The 21,396-nt window shown below is 36.7% G+C and overlaps 1 protein-coding gene across 8 annotated transcripts in view; it reads left to right on the forward strand.

Moving 5' to 3' along the window:
* The window catches only part of LOC140211627 (transducin-like enhancer protein 4), a 156,702-nt gene extending 141,758 nt beyond the window's left edge, over positions 1-14,944 (forward strand). For all 8 annotated transcript variants that reach the window (XM_072281565.1, XM_072281566.1, XM_072281567.1 and 5 more), the window contains 5 exons: positions 2,991-3,238; positions 3,526-3,673; positions 4,195-4,345; positions 5,906-5,982; positions 7,184-14,944. In XM_072281565.1, coding sequence (XP_072137666.1) covers positions 2,991-3,238; positions 3,526-3,673; positions 4,195-4,345; positions 5,906-5,982; positions 7,184-7,291 — 732 coding nt within the window. In that variant the 3' untranslated portion in view covers positions 7,292-14,944. The remainder of the gene's footprint in view (positions 1-2,990; positions 3,239-3,525; positions 3,674-4,194; positions 4,346-5,905; positions 5,983-7,183) is intronic.
* Positions 14,945-21,396: the final 6,452 nt, after the last annotated feature.

A 21,396-nucleotide genomic window follows, 5' to 3' on the forward strand; every position in this document is an offset into this window, starting at 1 on the left:
GGTTATTTATAGGAAAAACGTACAATAGTCTAGGAAACCTGCCAATCTCGTAGCAAAACCCAGGGGTTCTGTATTGTTGAAATTTCTACCATTTTGGGTGGACTTGTGTTTAAAATAATATTATACAGGCTATCATGGAGTCAAGAATATCTGACTTGTGTCCCTGCATATCACTGAGTTTGCAAAATAATATTAAAATCAAAAGTCCAATGTAAGCTCATATTTTCATTCTACAAATGACAGAACTAGTTTACCTTCTCAAATTTTAGTAATAGTTTTTTTTAAACCACTCTTGTATGTTTTTGATGCCATTCATCAGAATAGTGTGAAGATGTGGTTCCCAAATCAAGTGATTTTTTTTTTGTGTGTATTTTCTGACTTGTGGGCAAAATCAATTTATGGATGTTTGTAAAAATGGAACCTGCTCAGTAATTGCAGACGGCAATATATTCTGGTAGTATTCTGGTTGTCAGTTATAACTAAAATGCTTCTGCTTTTATTATTAATGATCAAAAGGGATAGTGTGAAGACTAATGTGAACTTTAAGTGAAATAGAAGAAGAATATAAATTGAAATTTTGGCTTACAATGATTAGCAGATTTTGAATTTTGTAAAGACAGTGTTTAATAAATGTTATTATATGCATTTTGATAACGATGACAAACATGGTTGAGATATTCTCCTGATTCACCCTAGGTAATATATACCATTATCTTCAAAAATAAACTTGATTATCTTTCTGTAAATCCTTCTTGGGATCCATCATACGCAGGACAAATGATTTAGAATGACAAAACATCTCTGACAATTTCCAGAGATTTCTTCATGTGATGTGATTTGTAGCTTCAGTTGCACGATTTACATGAACAATCCCAGATGCGCTCAAAATTATGGTACTTGATTTTCAATTTTCAATAACGAAATACTTGTCTGAAACTTAGCATCTGTTGTGGACACTAATGGAATTTACATGTAGTAGCTCTCCATCTATTAGTGAGCATCTTTTTTTTAATCTTTAAGCCAGCAATGTCAACCTGCACACACTTTAAAGCATCTTTATGCACTCAAGATTATTCTGAAAATAGTTTCTTGAATTTCTCAAGACTGCCTTATTGGGCCTGAATCCTGCCTTAACTAATCTGCCTTGGACAGCTGGTAGCAATAAAACTAACACAGCATGTATTTCTTAGAGTCATAACTGACCAGCATAAACAATGCATTCTGCAAATGATCGATGTAACAATTATATGCAAGATGTGTAAACAGAGGAAAGGGCAACTTGGCATATTTTTGAATTTCACACAATTCTGAGATTAAAGGTTTTGTAATTGACTCCACTCCAGGGATTTAAGCACATAATCTAGATTGACATTTCAGTGCAGTACACTGGGAATACTCTGATATTAGAAGTTTTTTTTCCAGATGAGATGTTTAACCAAGGTATCCCTGTTTGCTCATCTATGTGAACTGGGAAGGTCTCATGACAATTTTTGACGAGCAATTTAATTTCTGCTGGGACCCACGACCCCCTCCCCAATTTATAAATAAGCTAATGTGAACAAGAAATGATTTTCTAGTCATTAATTTAGTAACTGTTTGAAAAACCTGATGAGCAAATTGGTTAGCCTATTGTTCTATGTTAGAATATGTGACTGTCATTTCAAAATACTTTCTGTGAATTACCTTAACTCTTAATGGAAAAAAGAGCCAAATAAATGTAAATATTTTTTCTTCCTTGTTACCAATCCCCAATTGACCTAATTATTTCTGCTTTTGGTAAGCAACATTCCAGACAGTCTGATAGTGAACTTCTGTACCTAGCTACCTGGCAGTTTAGCAGGTGTTCAAATGAGAATCTAAGCTGATTTGTGTTCAAGTCTCTGCCCTCATTCTCTGTAGTTTAAAACTCCTTGTCATTGTGCCCTTTGGCCTAGTTTGACAGCAGGTTACAGACTGCTAGTAGTGCTTTTGTTTCACTTTTATGTGACTGGTCAATATGTGTTCTTGCCAAGCCATTAAATTGTGTACTTGGTGCCATGTATGCTTCACTGTTATGCTGGCAAATCTTGCCACAATTTTTTTTTCCTCACTGTATCTTTGAAAATTATTTCAATACTAGTTACCAGTTGTTACCAAACTAGTTACTAGTTTAAAATAATTTTTTCAAATAGTCAAATTATGAAATATTGAAAAGCCAAACAAGTGTATTTGCTAAATAGCATACTGATTTCCAGACCAGTGTTCTCATTTTGCACAATTTCTGTTCAAACATTTTGTAGGTTTCTGGTTTCTCATTCACCTCTGTCTAAGATGCCCTGAGAGCTTAGAATTTTTTTTAAATTCCATGAGCATTATATTTTGTTGATTAGAGCACATTTCTATTTATTTAGCCTTGTGTATACTTTGGGTAAGCAAACAGCAGATCCAGACTTGGCACTACCAAACACCTATAGTGAAGCAATTCCCCCCCCAAAAAAGCTCAGCTGCTTTGTCTCATTTGATGCTGGCACATATATCCAGGAGATAATTAAACTATGTAGATCGATATTAAGTAAATACTTAAGATCAAATTAAAGTTTGGAAATCATCGAAACTGAATATCCAAAACCAGAAGTTAATTTATTCATAGCAATCTATAAAGGTTAGCTGATAAGTATTTGTTAAGCTATTGCAGTCCTTAACACTACAGTGGCAACAATATTATTCATGGGCTCCAGTTGTTTACGTTATTATGAAGCATATTCCATTTGTAAAAAAATTGGAAAGGGAGAAATCATGTTTTACATTATAAATAATCTGTATAATCTCAATCATATTTGATTGAAATTAACTTGCATGGTTAGTGCAAAATTGTTTCAAAAGAAAAATCTCACTTATCAATTTTTAAATCAAATAGTTAAAGTTGATCAAATTATGTTTTATTTTGTACACTACAGGTAATTTTGTTTGCCCTTTTCACTTCAATTGCTTAATGGATTCTATCTCAACAGAACAGAGACAATTACATCCGCTCATGCAAGTTGCTTCCTGATGGACGCACTCTCATTGTTGGTGGTGAAGCGAGCACATTATCCATTTGGGATTTGGCAGCCCCAACTCCACGTATAAAAGCAGAATTGACATCCTCTGCTCCTGCCTGCTATGCTTTGGCTATCAGCCCTGACTCCAAAGTCTGTTTCTCCTGCTGTAGTGATGGAAATATCGCTGTCTGGGATCTGCACAACCAGACGCTCGTCAGGTAAGAGTGAGTTATTTTCCAGTGAACTTCAATACTATTGCTTTGTGATTTGTAGGTTTGATTTATAAAGCCAAACTAAAAGACCTTCAACTGCAGTTTAATCCAGTTTTGAATTAAACATGTATGTGTCTGTATATCTTAGTAGCAGCATCAACCCTTGCATCTGGAAAAATCAGATGTTCAGCTCTATTTCAGATTTGTTATTTAGTTGGTATTGCAATTCTGTGTTTGCTGACGTGTTATTTTGTGATGAAATATATTCAGAAATATTGCTTGTTTAATATCAGGCAATTTCAAGGTCACACAGATGGAGCCAGCTGTATTGACATTTCAAATGATGGCACCAAACTTTGGACGGGAGGTTTAGACAACACTGTAAGGTCCTGGGACCTCAGAGAAGGAAGGCAACTGCAGCAACATGACTTCACATCTCAGGTATGCATACATAGAGATTATTTTTAAAAAAATGAAAGTTTGTTAAATCATTAAGATCTTTAACAAAACCATGAAATGAAATTTCAATTGATTTATGAATACCAAATGAACAAATTATTGTCATTTTCCACTGATTTTTTTCAGCTGCAGTATTTTGTGTTTGTAGGATATTTGCAGCTTTATATTTAAAAATGCTTTATGACTTGTTCGCTTATTGCTTGTGATTCAAATATGTTTTGAACATTCATTTAGTTCAATGTGTTCCACTACCTTTTGGCAAAGGGAAGTTGTCTGCAGTGCATTTTAATGGTATGTCTAAATAATATTTTGAAATGTAACTAAACTACATGTTTTTGGATTAGTGTAAAGGATCAGATTTTGCTTGATTCTATGATAGGTTTACTGGAGAATATTCTATAAGTTGACTATTGCTGTAAGACAGTTCCACAGCATTTCATGTATCATTTATGAAATTATGTTTTTCAAAGGAGACATATTCTGCAACTTACTCTCTTCTCTAGATCTTTTCTTTGGGATATTGTCCTACTGGAGAGTGGCTTGCAGTTGGAATGGAAAACAGCAACGTAGAGGTTCTTCATGTGACAAAACCAGACAAATACCAATTGCACCTCCATGAGAGCTGTGTGCTATCCCTTAAATTTGCTCATTGTGGTAAATTCTGTTTTCCGTTACTACTTATTGTTAATTAATGAGCTGATAAGGTTACACGTTTGACTATGCCTGGTAAGGGATGGGAAGACCAAATTTTAGCTGACTAATAACTTGGGGGGACGATGATGTGAAATCACGTTGCTAAGGTTTCAGCTTCAGTAGCTTAGGTGAGATTTACCTATGAAACCAACTACCAGCAACAGAATGTAATATGACAGTCAGAGTAAGATGATTAGGGGAAATTCAAACACTCCTAGACCTTTTTTCAGAAGGAAAGTCAACAATCGTAAACAGATGTGCCTCTTTGGGACTCAAACCATTTGATCCTTTTGCTTCCAGTGGAAAATTCACAGCACTTCATTGCTTAGGCCACCTAAAATAGTAGCTGGGCTTTGCTAGTAAAAGATTTCTTTATTTTCCTTGATGTCTGAAGATTTTTAATAAAGGATACTATTGGGTTTCCTAGACTACTTTTAATACATTCTTAAAATAGGATAGTAATTATTTTATTTTTGAGGTCAGACAGTTATTGTCAAGCTGTAAAACAAAATTGACCAATTAGTTTTGTGGTATTTTTTCATTTTGAAACATTTGGCCCAGTGAGTCTGTGTTACTTTTTTGGAGCATTTCCATCAGTTCCTTTTCTCAGCTTGTATTATCTTAACCTTTTCTTCACATGTCCATCAGTTCTTCTCAATTATCCTGTCACCACCTACATGGGGCATTTTACATTCTTCAGTTACTCTGTCACCTTTGGCAATGTGTGAGTTGCACCCAGGGAATCCCACACTAAGAGAACATGCAAACTCCACACTGACAGAACTCCAAAAAGCTGGATCAAACCTGGGTTGCTGGAGCTGTATGGCAGCAACACTAATTGCTGTCACCTTGTTAAATTTTTGGAGACAGTTCTGATCTTAATCATGAATAATTACACTGTACAACAAGGCAAACTGCAAAAATTCATTTAACTTTAAAATTATGACATGTTAAAAAGCATTTTGTTCCCTGTTGACTTCTAACTCCACAGTAATTAGTCACCACTTACTGCTACTGAGTGCTTTTATATCTTCTGAATTTCATTTTTCCATCAATTAGTTTTTACTTTTAGACTGTTTTATGATTTAAATTTGATTTCAGGCACAGACAAAAATGTTCCTTTATCTTCAGTTTTGAGAGCACAGAGATTACACATTTCCAAAGCTGTTGATCTTGAGTGTCAAACTCTTGAGATCCTCTTCTGATCCCATTACTGTACTGTAAAGTTTCTGTCTCAAAGAAACTTAAGTGCAGTTATTTAATTAGTAGTGAAGTACATAGAGGTGTAGCAGAGCTGTGTGGATAAACATCCGATGTCTTCTCCTCACATTGTGAATGTCAGAAGTCAATGGAAAGTTAGATGCATAAGGAAATGCAGGTTTGCTTTTAATAATGTTTGGTCCAGAGGTATGGATTTAAGAGATATGACTTAAATTTTCTTTAGTAATGTTTATTTTTCTCTTCCTAAAGCCCAGTTTGTCCAAACAAAATGCTGAACATGTATTCCATGTTGATTTTTAGGCAAATGGTTTGTAAGCACTGGGAAGGATAATCTGCTGAATGCCTGGAGAACACCTTATGGAGCTAGCATATTCCAGGTAAGGTTGGAATGTTGATACTTTCTCACAATTAAAACATAAAAAAATCTTGATAGGGTTTTTAACTCCTAGATTATTACACAACATAAACCAAGTGCTGGAGGAAACTTCTCCTCCCATCTAACTTCACAACTAAAGTTCTGGATGGTATCAAGATGTTTTTGGGAAGTTAAGGGTAGAGAAAGCAGTGAGGCTCACAATTGAAGAGTAATTGTATGTAACATAGGGCTATTGCTTTCCTGGTGCAAGTGTCACAAAGTTTAGAAATTAATTTGTCATTGGTGTTTCAAATCTAAAGTTAGATGTAGAATAATTTCACTTTAAATTTTGTTTAAAAGCCAAGGGAATGAAAATAATTTTTAAAAATGTAGAGCAGATTTTCTGATTCCTTTGTAATTCTGCACTGATTTGTTTGGATGCAATGCATGGTTAAAAATAATGCAGGTTGGATCCCAAGTCTCCATAGGAGCCAGCACATTTGTAATGAACAGTCAGTTAACAGACCAGAAAAAATGGTTTCTCCTGCCCGAGCTGCCTTCTTTGTATTCAGCCCTCTCTTCCTGCCTTTGCTGTGTGTGGCCCCCTGGCAGTCCAATGCACTACATTCAGGATCAGAATAAACATTCCCTTTAACTTGGGATTCTTATCTTAGACACATTTGTATGATTCCAGAAATAGTTTTCACTTCTGTACTGTTTGTGAAGTAGACAGTTTATGTTGTGGAACATTTTGCAGAAGCAAAGCTTGTAAATTCCCTTGAGCATGTGCTACTGTAGAATCCAGTGTTTCTAAGCTAGAAATCAGAAACAAATTATTTGCTCCAAAGTTTAGGTTCTCGATTTAAGTCTGGCTGTGGGACCTGCAGTACTGATTTGTATGGGTAAGACGAGCAGACTACCTAGAGCCAAGGGAAAAGGAGGTTTGATTTTGTCAAAGGGGTGCTACTGCCTTATGAAAGTGGAAGGGGGGTAAAATATTTGGGTAGAGGCAATAGAATTTTGTTGTTAACTGAAAAGAGCTACTATATGAAATTAAGTTAATTTTAAGTTACCATTAAATCCTATATACTGATACAAATCTGCATTGTCTGCTGTCTCACAAATGGTCATGGGTACTAAGTGTTCCATGATTATGTATACAAATTTGTTTTCTCTTCCTGTCACTTATTTGTGCTTTTTTTTTAAATATAAAAAATTCACAGTCTAAGGAATCCTCATCGGTGCTGAGCTGCGACATCTCAGTGGATGATAAATACATTATCACTGGCTCTGGAGACAAGAAGGCTACAGTCTATGAAGTTATTTATTAGGAGTGGAGCCTGAACACAAAGATACCTTTCACTATAGCACTTTTGTTAGATTTGCTCTTTATGGCTGACTTTGCAAAACAAAGACTTCAACGTTCTTGTCATTGTTTCTCAGCTCTGTGCTGTATTTGATCGTAATTTCTGGACACTTCCGTCTGATATACAAAAAAGCCTCAAAAATCCAACTACGCTGAGCAGAGTGACAAGCTTCTTTTGCCGTTTAATTGAATGAAGGACCAGAAGGTTTCAACTATTTATTTTTGTTTTTCCAAGACTTTTTATAATCTTTGTTGAAATTGGTTAATTTCATACAAGCTCGCTCAAGACTTTGGTGGTAGCAGTTATTCTGTTTGGAATTGGGATGGAGGGCATAAGTTCATTTCCACCTTGACTGATACTGTGTGTTTTATTATTTCTTCATTTTATTACAGAATTATTGAGATTTTTAATAGGAGTATCAAGTTACAGAGTAACATTCTTAGAATTCATCCAAACTGAAGCTAGTTGATATGCCAAGAGAAAGGTTAAAAAAAATACAAGATTGGCTAGGTTCTGAAGTGACTGCTGTTGGTATTGTTTTGGTAGAAGACAGACTTAATAAAACAATACCACTTCAAATCACTTTCTAAGTATTGCTCTAAATAAGGCAGAAGGCACCAGTAGAAAATGGGGAACTCTACAAGCTGAGAAACGTGCTAATTTGCTCAGGTGTTTTGCATAATAGGAAAACAACCATTCAGAAATGACTAAACTGCAATTGTTTCCTATTCACTGAAAAGCAAAATTTCTTGAGCAGTTAGTTAGTTCCCCAGATCGCTTCATTAAAGATTCCTGAAATTTAATTTTTTAATGGAACACACAATAAGATTAAATTATTCAGAATAAAATTCCTAAAATTATCTGTTCTCTTTTGCATCAGTCCCTCATATATGCTCTTCCCTGTTGAAAGAGTTTCTACTGTTGATTCAGTTTTTCATCATTTGGATCCTTTAATTATTCTTTGGCTTTCTGCACATTCCTCTGCCCAGTCTCACCCTATCCCTAGTACCAGCTCTATCTCTGCCTTTCTTTTTGTCCTTCTGTCACTTCTCATTCAAATACTCACATTGTTTGCATGGTTGTAACTTCTGAGTTCTTTCCAAACCTGAAGAGTTCTATCCATTATTTGACAGGAATTCCCACTTTCACTCTCAATACGTATTCTGACTTCATTGTTCCCATTTCCGCTTCATACCTCATCATTTCTACTCATCAGTCTCATTCACTGAAAGCAAAGTCATGGAAGGTCAATTAGTGATGTATGAAACATAGTTTTTATCTGCTAACTCAAAAGTCTTAACATTTTTGTAGTGTTGAGGAAAGGAGAAGGGATAAGTAAAGAGCTAAAGAAAGGTGACTGTAACTCATTACTTAATAAGTTTAATGAAGATTGTATATTGTCATAGGTCAAGGCTTTGTGCTTGAATTTGTAACTGATGTTCTTGATGGAAGCCCTTTTTAGACGTGAAAGTCAACTGAATTAACATCTAATGCACCAACACTAATATATCTGTACCCGCACAATAATGGAAGAATAAAGTAAGTTACAATCAAGGGGATATCATAAACTGTCCAGACTTTACAGACATTTCTGTACTAATTCCAACTGAACTTGAATCTACCTTAGAGTAAATGATAAACATCGCATGTTGTAAAGAGTTAATGGATCCCTTACTCTCAATATTTCCCTTTTTCCATGATTAACAAAAGTTAAAAGTTAACCTAGTGTGATTTTATTTGCTGCTCCCAGGAAAATTTAGAAAAAAAATCTAAATGGAACTGTATCTAGTCCTGAAACAATTTCATTTTTGCTATTGGTAGTGAGTATTGTCTCTCTACGATCTCTCTATCGAGATGAAAATATGCTATTTTTAATATAATTCTTTAGCAGTTGTTCCAAGTTGAAGAAATGTTTTCTGACCCCATTGAAACATTCTTTATGAGCTGCAAGAAATTCACACCCACCAGTCATCACAAGAGAATATGAATACTGTGGAGACTCCATAATAATATTGTGCAATGTTTGTCAAAATAAACTGCAACAGATTGGAAGTGGAAGACCAAGTGGAAGAAAATAAAGCCAGTGTCACACAGATAAACTGAAGTGGTAATCCTCTAAATCTAAAAGGACAATCAGCTATTTGTTCTTCATTGAGAAGGTCTTGCTGATATTAAGGCAGACACATTTTCCAGTAAAGTAGCAAATTTAAAGGATACTGTACCTCCAACAGTCTGATAACATCTGCACTCTGGTAATCTCTGCACAATTTGCCCACTTGTTCTCATCAGCTATGGCTGCTTCAGTTCTGAACCTCAAATCCTAAGTATCCTTTTTTCAATTATTTGAAGTAGTTTGATAATAATTATTTGTGGTCATTATCCATAAAATAAACATGATTATTGTGGGGACTGACAACCAGATTGACCATCAATATAAACCCAGAGTCAGAATATGTGAACTGTATCCACCATTCCAGCAGCACAATTTGACTTTGCGCCCAACCCCCCCCCGCACCCTTTTCCTCACCCTGCATTCACATTTTGAATAATGCTTGTATGTTTCATTTGAGGGTTTTCAAAAATTTACTGGTTCAGTGATTTACCATTTATTTATTGAATTCAGCACCAACTAACCCTGTAGCCAATAATTAAACAAATCCCTCCCACCACATAGATGAACGGTAGATACCATTTGTTTCCTTTCTATAGTAGGCAGTTTAATTACAGAAAATAAGGGTAGCTCATCCAGCTGTTCCTTATTTAATAATATTATGGCTGAGCTTTTAATTCCACATCAATTACCTGCAACTAACCCTAGATTCCACAGTTCCTTCGGACATAGCCATTTTCAGATATTAAGTACACCCTGACTGGAATTTATCAACTCTGCAGAAATTTCTTCTCATCTGTCCCGAATGACTGCCTCCTTATTTTGAGATTCTGACCTCTGGTCCCAGCCCAACATCAACACCGTATCCAAACTGTTAAGCCATGTACAGAAAATAAAATTATACATTTCCACAAGATCACTTCTCTTAAATAGCGGTTCAGATTACAATCTCTCATGGCACAAAACCCATAGACTTGGATCAATTTAGTGAAGCTTCAATACAATCTCTCCATTGCAAGTATTTATCCTTTCTTAGAAAGGGGACCAGATCAGTGCATGATCTTTCAGATGCACATTCATTTGACTAAATTAAATCTGAGGTAATATATTATTGTCTTGTACTCCAACCTACTTGCAGTGAAGGCCAACATACCATTTGCTTTCTGATTGCTTGCTGCCCCTGTATATTAACTTCATGATTAATGTACAAGTACTTGCGGATTCCACTAATGGCACCTTTTAACCTCTCCAATTAAAATGTCCTCTAGCAAAAAAGGCAAAATGGATAAGATGACATTTTCCACATTATATTGTATGCGCCACTTTGTGCATTCATGTAACCTATCCATTTCTCTGTAGAAACCTCTCTGTATCCTTCTCACAGGTAACAGTGGCACCCAGATTGGAATCATCGAACGTTGATATATCCTCCTCATCCAAAGCATAAATGGTGACCTTGCATTAATCCCTGTGCATCCAACCCAACCCAACCCAAAATGAACCAGTGCTTTTTTTTTTTTTGTTTGTTTTGTTTTCTAGCTAAACCTGATGTGTGGTTAAATAGGTGGGTTGCTTGGCGATGCAACTCGTTGGGCCAGAAGGGCCTGTTCTACACTGTATCTCTAACTAAAATAAATCAGAACAGTATTCCAATTGTAGCACAAGGGACTATTTTTAAATTCAGTTTATACATTTTTGTCACAAGTGAATTAACTGAATAACTTAAGTGCCAAAAAAATTATGTGTATCCCTGCAGAAAAATAATGATTACTTTTCAACAATCAATCCACAACCACATACCCACAACCAAATTAATATATCCCTTTATGCATACCCTATCTGGCATCATTGGAACACTTGAACAGAAATTTAATAAAACATTTCCAAAATCTGTGACTGATTTTATGATGTGTAAATGACTCTACTTCCACATATCTTCTTTTCCCCCTGTTCTGCATCCAAGCCCCAGGTGTAGACCTTGCTTCCGCTATCAATGGCAGTGTTTAGCCACTGACCCTTCATTCTCTTACTCTTTGAATACTTGCACAAAGCATTTTTATAGGTGCTTTTGGCTATTTCCTTATGTTCTGTGCTCATCACCGTGCCTTCCGTATTTATCCAGACTATACAAGAAGTGTGTTTATTGCTCAGGAAGGAGGGATAAGAACAGAACCTACATTTGGGTGACTACCTGCTTTTTATTTTAGTAGGAATAGTTCCAAATGTGAACAAGCAAATAACATTTTGGCCTGAATTTATTTGATAGAAATTTTTGGTTACATTAATTGCAAGATATTCTAAATACCAATTGAAACAATAGAGGGAAATTTAAAAATTGCAATATTTATTTCTTTCCCACGCTATTTGCTTTCAACCATTTTCTAAAGATGGGTTGGAATATCATCTCTATTGGCCTGAACAGAGGAAAATAGACCAGGAGAAATGTATACATGCCAAGTAGGAGCTTAATTCCCATTCTTTTGTTTTCAAGGGGAAGGAAAACAATATTTCCATATTTATCACATTCTTTCCAAATTGCCTATCCATTTAAATACTATTCTATGTTGCCTTTTCCAAATTAGTATATACATTTTTTTTTAAGCTTATCTAGAGCATAGCTATCTATAGGAACAGCTGGATGGCCAGCAATGTTCAGATTTTCTTCCCTTTGTTTGAACTGAAGACAATGAACCGTTTGTCCTGTATCAACACTAGGAATGGCTGTGCATAGGGATACACTCGTGATTTGGTTTCAAAGTGGAATGCTTGTTCTTGTGGAAGTGTAAACTTTTAGGTAGGTTACTGTGAGACTTGTATGTCAGTTCTTTGCTTTATGAAAATCTGTGTACAGAGAGATTATTCATATTTTGGAGAACTTTCCATTCACCAGCCTCCTCCCCAACTAAACTACCACCTAAATTAACAGGGAACTTCACCGAATAAGACGTACAGTGGCAACAGCCACAACTTGTATTTTTCTTTTCAGTCAATAAAGCATCACAAGATGCTTCATGTAATTGCTAGCATGCAGTATTTGACACTGAGCCACATGAAGTAATAGAACAAATGACCACATGCTTGGCCCAAACTGTAGATCTTAAGATGCAACCAAATGCAGGAGCAAAAAAGAATGAAAAGCAAAGAGTTTTAGGGAGGAAATTCTAGAGCACAAGGACCTTTAACATCAGAAAGCTCTCTTTGAAGTGCTTAAAGACCGGAATTTTCTGTTGGCTAAAATTGGGGAAGTGCAGATTGATCAAAGCTTTGAATAAGATTTCTAAAGTAGGGAGGAGGACAATCAAGATTTGGTTTGAAAACGTGTAGGAAATTTAAAAATCCTGGAACACCTTAAATGGGAAGCAACACGGAACAATGAACGCATGGATAATGGGTAAACAGGGCCTAGTATAAGGGAGGAAGTGGATAGCAGAATTTTTTTCAATGGCCTCATGCTTACAAAATAAAAGTGAGTAAGTCATCAGAAATCTATTGAAGTGGTCATCTCTCTGCTATCACTAGATATAAATTAAGTCATCAACAGCAGATAACCATTTAAGGAGCAGATCTAGGTTATTAATCTAGAAGTGGATTAGGTGTAGTTAGAAATTCATTCAGGGATCCAGTTAAGTTGCATACTATCTGGTTCAACTTCATATCTGCCATTTAAGAAAGCCAGTGACAAATAGAGTTTATAGGGACTGAAATTGATGGCTTAGGTTCTTTTAGTATCTAATTGGATTAAATGTTTTGCTTGTCCATTTCTGGATGTTAAATAGGGCTGATTATTTAGTGAAAATTGTGAAAATAAGAAAGCTAGTCTTAAGGCAAAGCTGATTTTGGCCCAGTATCATTATTGATGCTATGTTTTGGCAAGAGGTCAACAAGAGACAACATCATAATGAGAAATATGACAGAGCCAACGACTGATTCTTGGAGAAACACTATTGATGATCGTGCGGTCAGGAAGAAAAGACATTGCATCATTAGTTCAGTGTTTTGTTCTCGGTACAAATCATTAAACATGTATAACCACCACTGTATATATTTATGGAGCATCAACCACTGGTGCTGCATTCATCAACAGTTTTCTGTTAAGTACATAATTTTAGATCAAAGAATGTAATTGCTTGGCTTGAGACCAGCGCTAAATACTGGCACACTGCAAGCTGCAAAGTTCTAATGGTAAGGACTGTACTAAATGATTATCTAACTTGTTAATGTGCAGTGGAAGTGATATTTGTGCTCTTCAATGCAATTTTTTTGCAAGAATAGAGTGTGACATTTTCATAGCACTGTTCATTCTAAAAGTGAGATACAAGAGCATACAGACTATGTTCGAGTTAATGTATTACAGAGCATCACTCTGGAATATTGTTGTTTTCCAACCTATTGTTGGACAGCTGTTTACCCCTCCACATTCCAATTCTACCTCCCCCCCAAAAAAAATCATTCATTATAAAGGTAGAATAATTATTCTATGAAGTCTCAATTTCTGTTGTGAGTATTAGTCCTGTGACTTCTATATTTTATGCAGACGTAAATGAACGTGTAGCCCCTGGAGATAATGGCCTTAGTTCTATAAGGTAACATCAAACTAGCACTGAAAGGGGATGCTTAGGTCTAGAAGAAGTGTGAAACTATTATACTCCCAAATGACTGCTGTGTGTTGGCTGGTTTTCTCTTTTACCTTATTTTCTTTATTCCATGTTGATTGTCTTATTTAAGGCCTTTTACAAATAGGAATCTAAAAATCTTTCTCACTAATATGGGATCCATTTTAGCTATCTAAGGCTCCTTTGCCTTTTCTGTGATTCAATTGACTTCCAGGAAGTTGCCCATCACCTTGACAATTAAACTTGTATCTTGTGGTTAAAACTTGCTTTGCTTAGAATAATCACAAATATTATATTAATAATTCCTCTCTGCCTAAAGTCTTAGAATACCAAACTTAAGAGAAAGCTTCTGGGCTCACAATCAATTTTCACTTCATTTTCAATGATAATACTAAAATTCGAAAAGCTGTCAACTGTTGCTGTTATAACCTACAGATTAACATAAAGGGAAAATAAGTTAATAGCTATTGAGGTGTTTCTTTGTACAAATGCATTATATACCACTGAAAGTGCCCTGTGGTCAACTTGTTAGCTTTTTAATCCCCTTTTCTTTGTTAGAAATATTGTTATATTTGAAAGATTCTTAAATTAGTAGGAATGTTTTGTATCTAATTGATGGCTAAATATACAGTTCTAATGCTGTATGTTCGTTGGATCTTTAAGAAAGAAACTAGTCACATGTGACTATAACTCTTACAAAATAAGACAATGGGAGGAAGAAGTGCAAAAATGCTGCAGAATTGCACTGGATATTCATATATGTAAAGAAAATAATCAATTTGTTTTAATTAAAGCAAAGATCTGAAACACTGGAAATGTAACCTCAGCTAGTCTGTCTCTAGTGGTCTCTGTACTGTAAAATAATTCTTTTAATATAACACACTGTTTCACTGTTTTGGTCTGTGGTTATTTCTGCACTGTTGTAGTGAATATTAACATCAGTAACCATGGTCTTTTGGAGCTAGGAGATTAACATTGAATATCTTTGTGGAGTTTAGATAATGATCTTAAAATATAAACACAAAGTTACACATCCAAACTTGGAAGATGAGTCTACAAAGATTTCCATTTCTGAGAAAATGCAGAAACTGTTGCTGTTTTAAAATAAATATTTGACACAGTCATGTTTTTGCAGTATGAGTAAACCAGAGCTGGCTAGATCTGGCATTCCAGGGCAGTACAGGTCAAGAAATGTATACACTTTCACGCCTTGAGTGCATGAGAACTCTGATAAATGGGGGCTTGTTAAATGATTCCTGAATCTCTAAACTGAATGAATCATATGCTGCCACAGTATTACATCTGCCGTGTGTTGGGACTGATTTCTCTCTCCCTCCTGCATTCCCAAGCAACAGTTACTTTAATGTGCAGACAAGTAAGGACTTCCATCAGCCCAGCACATTCACTCCCTCATTTCTTTATTCTGATTATCATTATTACAAATCAAACAATCAAATAACATTTGTATTTATTCCTTCTCTGAAGCCTTCAAATGATAGGAAAATGAAACAAGCCAACATCTGCCTGAGACTTCCACTTGATTAATTTGGCATCCACCAACATGCTCAGAGGAAAACTGCTTGCTGTCTCCATACTCATTTACAATCCTGTGCAATTAGTCCTCACAATGCCTCTGTATTTAATAGTTTAACTTCTAGAAGATTTAATTGACATGGTACTTCAAACATGCCTGCAAAAAGCACTAGAAATATTCAGCAGGACCAGCCGTGTCTGTTGAAAGAGAAACATTTGAGGCCTCATCAATAACCTTTAATTAAAACTGATCTTTCCATTTTGTACTTCTCCCTCCACAGACGCCACCTGACCTGATCTTGCATTTGCGTTTTTGTTTCAGAGTTCCAGCAGCTGCAGTATTTTTTAACTCTCATCCATTCCAAAATCCTAGTAATTGTTAATAACAAATATTCCTTAACTGTAAAATGTTAAAGGCATAGTAAAAACTGGAGACTGTGATCTGGATCTGCTTCAAATGAACCCTCTTGCCCAGGTTTCACTCCAGGTCACTCGTTTGCACAGTGGGTTTAGTTTTATCCCCTGAGTGGGAACTTCCTTGTGCAGCCAGTATAAAGACTGGGCGTTAACTGGAAAAGGTAACCTGGTGTGGCTCAGCACATTCGAGGAATTGTAACATTGGGCACTCTTGACAAGAGCAAGATTCTTGATAGATGGTATGTTGGGCTACAACCGGAGGGAAGCATTGCTTAGCTAACTGTTGTCTAGGTAACTATTGTGGGAGCAAGAGGAGCACCCGTTGACTTCCAACAGGATAACTGAAAATTTGGGTTGCTTTAAATGAAGCTGAGTACAGTGTATATAGCAAACAATGGGATCTATTTAGATTATAGAACAAAATTTTCTTATTAAATAATGTTTGAAAGGGACAGGAGCTTACAGCCATGTGGTGCTCTCTCAGGGGAAAAAGCAATCAGTATGACAATGATATTACCAATTGTGTTTTGAGATATTTGCTCCAGTTTTACCAATTTGGACACATTAAGGGAGTTGTATAACAAACTAAATATACGTTGGTGTCCTGAACAGAAAAAAAAAAGAATAGACATACAAATTCATTCCTTGATTTTTAATTGGTGGTTACAGATGTAGATGCTAGGCAGAGATGTTTCCTCATCAGATTTATAAAAATGGCAACTTCTTTGTTTGTTTGCAATTGAGAAACAAACATAGACCTTTTTTTCCCTGAGTGCAGCTGCTGAAAATGACTAGACAGGCCATAAATTTCTGAAATTGGCTAGAATTCATTCCTCTTCTGGCTGACTTAAATTCTACTGGATTGAGATCCACTGGAACATAGAGCATCTTGCTTTGGTGTATAGCAAAAAGGGAAAACAGCCAGCTGTTTGGAGTTCATGCCCTTATTTTGTATTTATGACATATAATTGTCATAAACAAGGAACGGTGGAAGATAAAATAATTCCAGACTGCGCTTGATCTTGCCCTTCACTTGCACTTTGCTGTTACATTCCTGTAGGTTTGTAGTGTCGTGGACCTTTCAGAAGTCTGATGGCACAAAGAAGTAGCTTAAGACTTTAAGACATAGACCGGAGCAGAATTAGGCTACTTGGCCCATTTTTTCTGCTTCACTATTTGATCATCGCTGATTTATTATCTATCTCAAGCTTGTTCTTCTTCCTTCTCCTGGTAACCTCTGACACACTCACTAATCAAGAAACCATCAACTTGTGCTTTAAATATACCCTGTACGTTATCATACATCGGTAGAAATCTGCAAAGTCTTTGTTGACGTGTCTCCTCAAACTCTAATTGTACACTACTTCTAATTTATAGTAATTTTTATCTTTGCACTGTACCTGCTGCCCCAAAACAACAATTTTTTTTCATGAATAAGACAGTGATAATAAACCTGATTCTGATTTCAATCTTGCCCAAAGCCTCTATTGCTACTTGTAAATTTTTGAGTGAGTGTGGGTCTTCAGGCTCCCTGGTGGTGGTAGTAATAAGATGACGTGTGCCTGGCGGTGACGCTGGATGGTGCCTGTGATGGAACTGGCTGAGCCTGCAGCCTTTTGCAGTTCTGTGCATTGGAAGCTCTATACCAGGCTGCGACGCAATCAATCAGAATGTAATCCTCGGTATGTCAGTAGAACCTTGTCAGAGTCTTTGGTGACATTTCCTCAAACTCCAATCTTGAACTATTTATTTTGAAATCATCAGTATTTCTTATATCCTTGCATTGCACTGCTACCCCCAAAACAATAAATTTTCATGCAATATATCAGAGGTAAGAAACCTGAATCTGATTCCAATTTTCCCCAAAGCCCCCAAGCTGTGGCCATCCCACAGAGTACACAGTGTTCCACCAGCAGCACACAAAACTCAGATGGCAGATTCTAAAGTCCCAGCCCTGGGCAGATCTAGGACAGCGTATTGCTCAGAGACATCTTTAAAAACTTGTTTAGGAGATGCAAATACTTAAAAAAAAATTAATGAAGGCCTCTCAGTGGCTATTTTATTAGGTATACCTCTACACTAGTTAATGCAAATATCTTTTCAGCCAATCATGTGGCAGCAGCTCAATGCAGACATGGTCAAGAGGTGCAGTTGTTATTCAGACCAAACATCAGAATGGGGAAGAAATATGATCTAAGTGACGTTATCTGTGAAGTGATTGGTGGTTTGAGTATCTCAGAAACTGCTCATCGTCTGGGGGAATGCTGTGAGAGACAAAAATCATCCAGTAGGCAGCAGTTCTGTGGGTGACTATGCCTTGTTGATGAAAGAGGTCACAGGAGAATGGCCAGACTGGTTCAAACTGACAGGAAGGTGACAGCAACTCAAATAGCCATGCATTACAAGTGTTGTGCAGAAGAGCATCCCTGAATGCATAATATGTCAAAGCTTGAAGTGGATAGGCTACAGCAGCAGATGACTATGAACACACTTTTAGTGGCTACTTTGTGTGGTACAGGAGGTACCTAATAAAGTGGCAACTGCATGTATTTTTAAGTAACTGCTAAAGTACTAGAATTTAAGAATGGAAGACAAAAGTAAAAACTTTCCAATCACAGTAGCCAAGAGTCCATCCATTCCCTCAGCTTGGGTCATTTGTGTGACATTAGATATTTAATTTCTAAAGTCTCTATGTTCCAGCCTATCGAGGTTGCCCCATTTTATGGATGTTCAGTAATGGCACATCTGACTTTCACCAGTGCTTTAATGACACTGTCCAGAAGTACATCATCCACATTTATGCTGGATTTGATTTTCACATATGTGATGTAGATGTATTAAGCATACTACTTTGCCCTTGAATGATTTCCCAATTTAAAGAGAGAATGGGAAAAAAAGAAAAAAAAAGTTGAATTTTTTTAGTGCATAGAAACATCTGCTTTTTTTTCATGAAAATGAGAAGTATTATACAAAAACATTCTGGCTTTTGTATTCAAGTTAGAATATGACTTTTTGTAAAAGAAGTGATGCTGGAAACAAAACAGTTATGCAGTTGATACTCCCCAAAAATCCTGTCCTATTCTCTCACACTCTCACGTGCACTCACACTCTCGCACACATGTACACTTCACATACTCATTCTTAGCTGGAGACAAGAGGCTGCATATTTTTGCCTGCCTCCACTTCTCACCCAAATACCCCTATCTTGCACCTACACCTTTTCCCCCTCCCCTACCTGGCTCCATCTGCTGACATCTCTCATCCCTCCTTGGTCCACCAATCCTCTACAGGCTGCTGCTTCACCACTCTCAGTTTACTCTTGATTCTCGCTATCTTCCTCTTCACACTCCATCTTTACACAAGGTTTTGACCAGACACACTAATTCCTGCCAGCCCCACAGATGCTGCCTAACCTACTGATCTCCTCCATCTGATTGTTAGTTGCCCTTTTCTCATCCATTTAGTTATAGTAAGAGAATCATTTATGATGGCACAAGTTCCTGTCCTGGCGTTCCAAGAGTGTATCCTTAACCCTCTTTTATTTCTTATCCTACTGACCCTCAGCTGATCATTTGAAAAGGCAGCATTGATTTTAACATTATCTTGACAATACCCAGCTGTATTTTACCTCTCCAGACCCAAAGTATTTAATAAAAGCAGACAAGTACAAAATGTCATAGTTATACTGTAACATTGTGGGCTATTCAGCCCAACCGGTCTCTGCCAAACAATGTGTCTTCCTGAGCTAGTCCCATTTGCTTGCATTTGGCCCTTTCCTAGCCATGAACCTGTCCTAATGTTTTTTAACTTTATAACTGTATCCATCTCTACTACTTCCTCTGGCAGCTCATTCCATTTACTCACTACCTCTATGCAGAAAAACTTACTCCTCAGGTGTTCTTTAAATCCTCCCCTCTTCCCTTCAAGCCATGCCCTCTAATTTTAGAGTTCTCTCCTGAGGAAAAAAGACTGACCTTCCACCTTATCTGTGTGCACTTTTTGTTAAGTTTATAAACCTTTAAGGTCACATTTCAGCCTTCTGGAAAAGCTGGTGGTGGGAGATAGGGACAGCTGGATGAGAAGTGGAGGTAGGCAAAAATATGCAGTCTCTTGTCTCTTGGTAAGAATAAGAGTGTGTGTGTGTGTGTGTGTGTGTGTGTGAGAGAGAGAGAGAGAAAAGAGAGCGTGAGAGTGAAAATGCACAAGAATATAGTCCCTGTATAATAATTTTCTCCTTATCAACTCAAGCCCCGCAGTCCCAGCAACATTGCTGTGAATCTTTTCTGCAGCCACATTAGCTCAATCATATCCTTCCCAGAGCTGCAACTAAAAATGCACATAATATTCCAGATGCAGTTACAATCTCGTACAGATGTAACATGACACCCCAACTCTTGTAGGTAATGCCCTGTCTAATGAAGATAAGTGTGCCATAAGCTGCCTTCATCGCTTTGGGAAAAAGGGAAGAGCAACTCCATGGTGCTCAGTCAAATGTCACCAACTCCAGTCTTTTCTTTCCTGAAAATGAACTAGGCTATGTCATTTGAAAGATCAAAATTACATATCCCACTCCCTGCCCCCCAACAATATTTTCAACAAAGTCTTTTGCTTTGACAATGTCAATGCACTGAAAATTAGCTTTCCTCATTCTCTTCTCTAAAGATGAATCTATTTCAGGCTCTCCCACCAGTGTCCTAATTTGTATCACAATTGTTCACTCATTACTCAATGACATGCTGGACATTGACACCCTTTGCTTTAATTGCACTGGACAACAATGATTTTACTTTCTGAATACTTTTGCGTGCATCTTATGGATTTCGGGCTGCTGATCATGAAAATCACTTTAAATTTCCCTATCATGCACTATTTTTTAAAAATTGCCTGTATTTGTTATTCAGTTCAGAATAATTGATGCCAAGATTAAGGAAGGCACTTTTGCTGGTCCACAAATGGGACAGGAGAAATTCACATGGAAGGCATTCAAGGATATTGTTGAAATTTTTCTTGGCAACAACAGAGCACCAAACTATGTGCAGCTGGTTGACAATGTGCTTCAAGCATACAAAACCATCTAGTGCAACATGTCACTAAAGATTCATTTTCTGTATTCCCGTTCAGACTTCTTCCCTTCAAATCTTGGCACCATTAGTGACAGACATGGTGAAAGATTTCACCAGGATATTGCGGTCATGGAGAAAGAGTATCAGGGCAACTGGAATCCATCAATGTTGGTTGATTATTGTTGGACACTTAAGTGAGAAGCCTCAGGCACTGTGTACAAACAAAACTCGTCAACAAAATATTTTAGTTGAACTATTGCAAGGCATCAGCATCCATATGCAAGTCAACTCTTTAAATTAGATAAAAGTTATATTCTTGTTTCTTCACATTCC

This window comes from Mobula birostris, chromosome 17 (genome assembly GCF_030028105.1).
Source record: "Mobula birostris isolate sMobBir1 chromosome 17, sMobBir1.hap1, whole genome shotgun sequence".
In the NCBI taxonomy this organism is placed as follows: Eukaryota; Metazoa; Chordata; class Chondrichthyes; order Myliobatiformes; family Myliobatidae; genus Mobula; species Mobula birostris.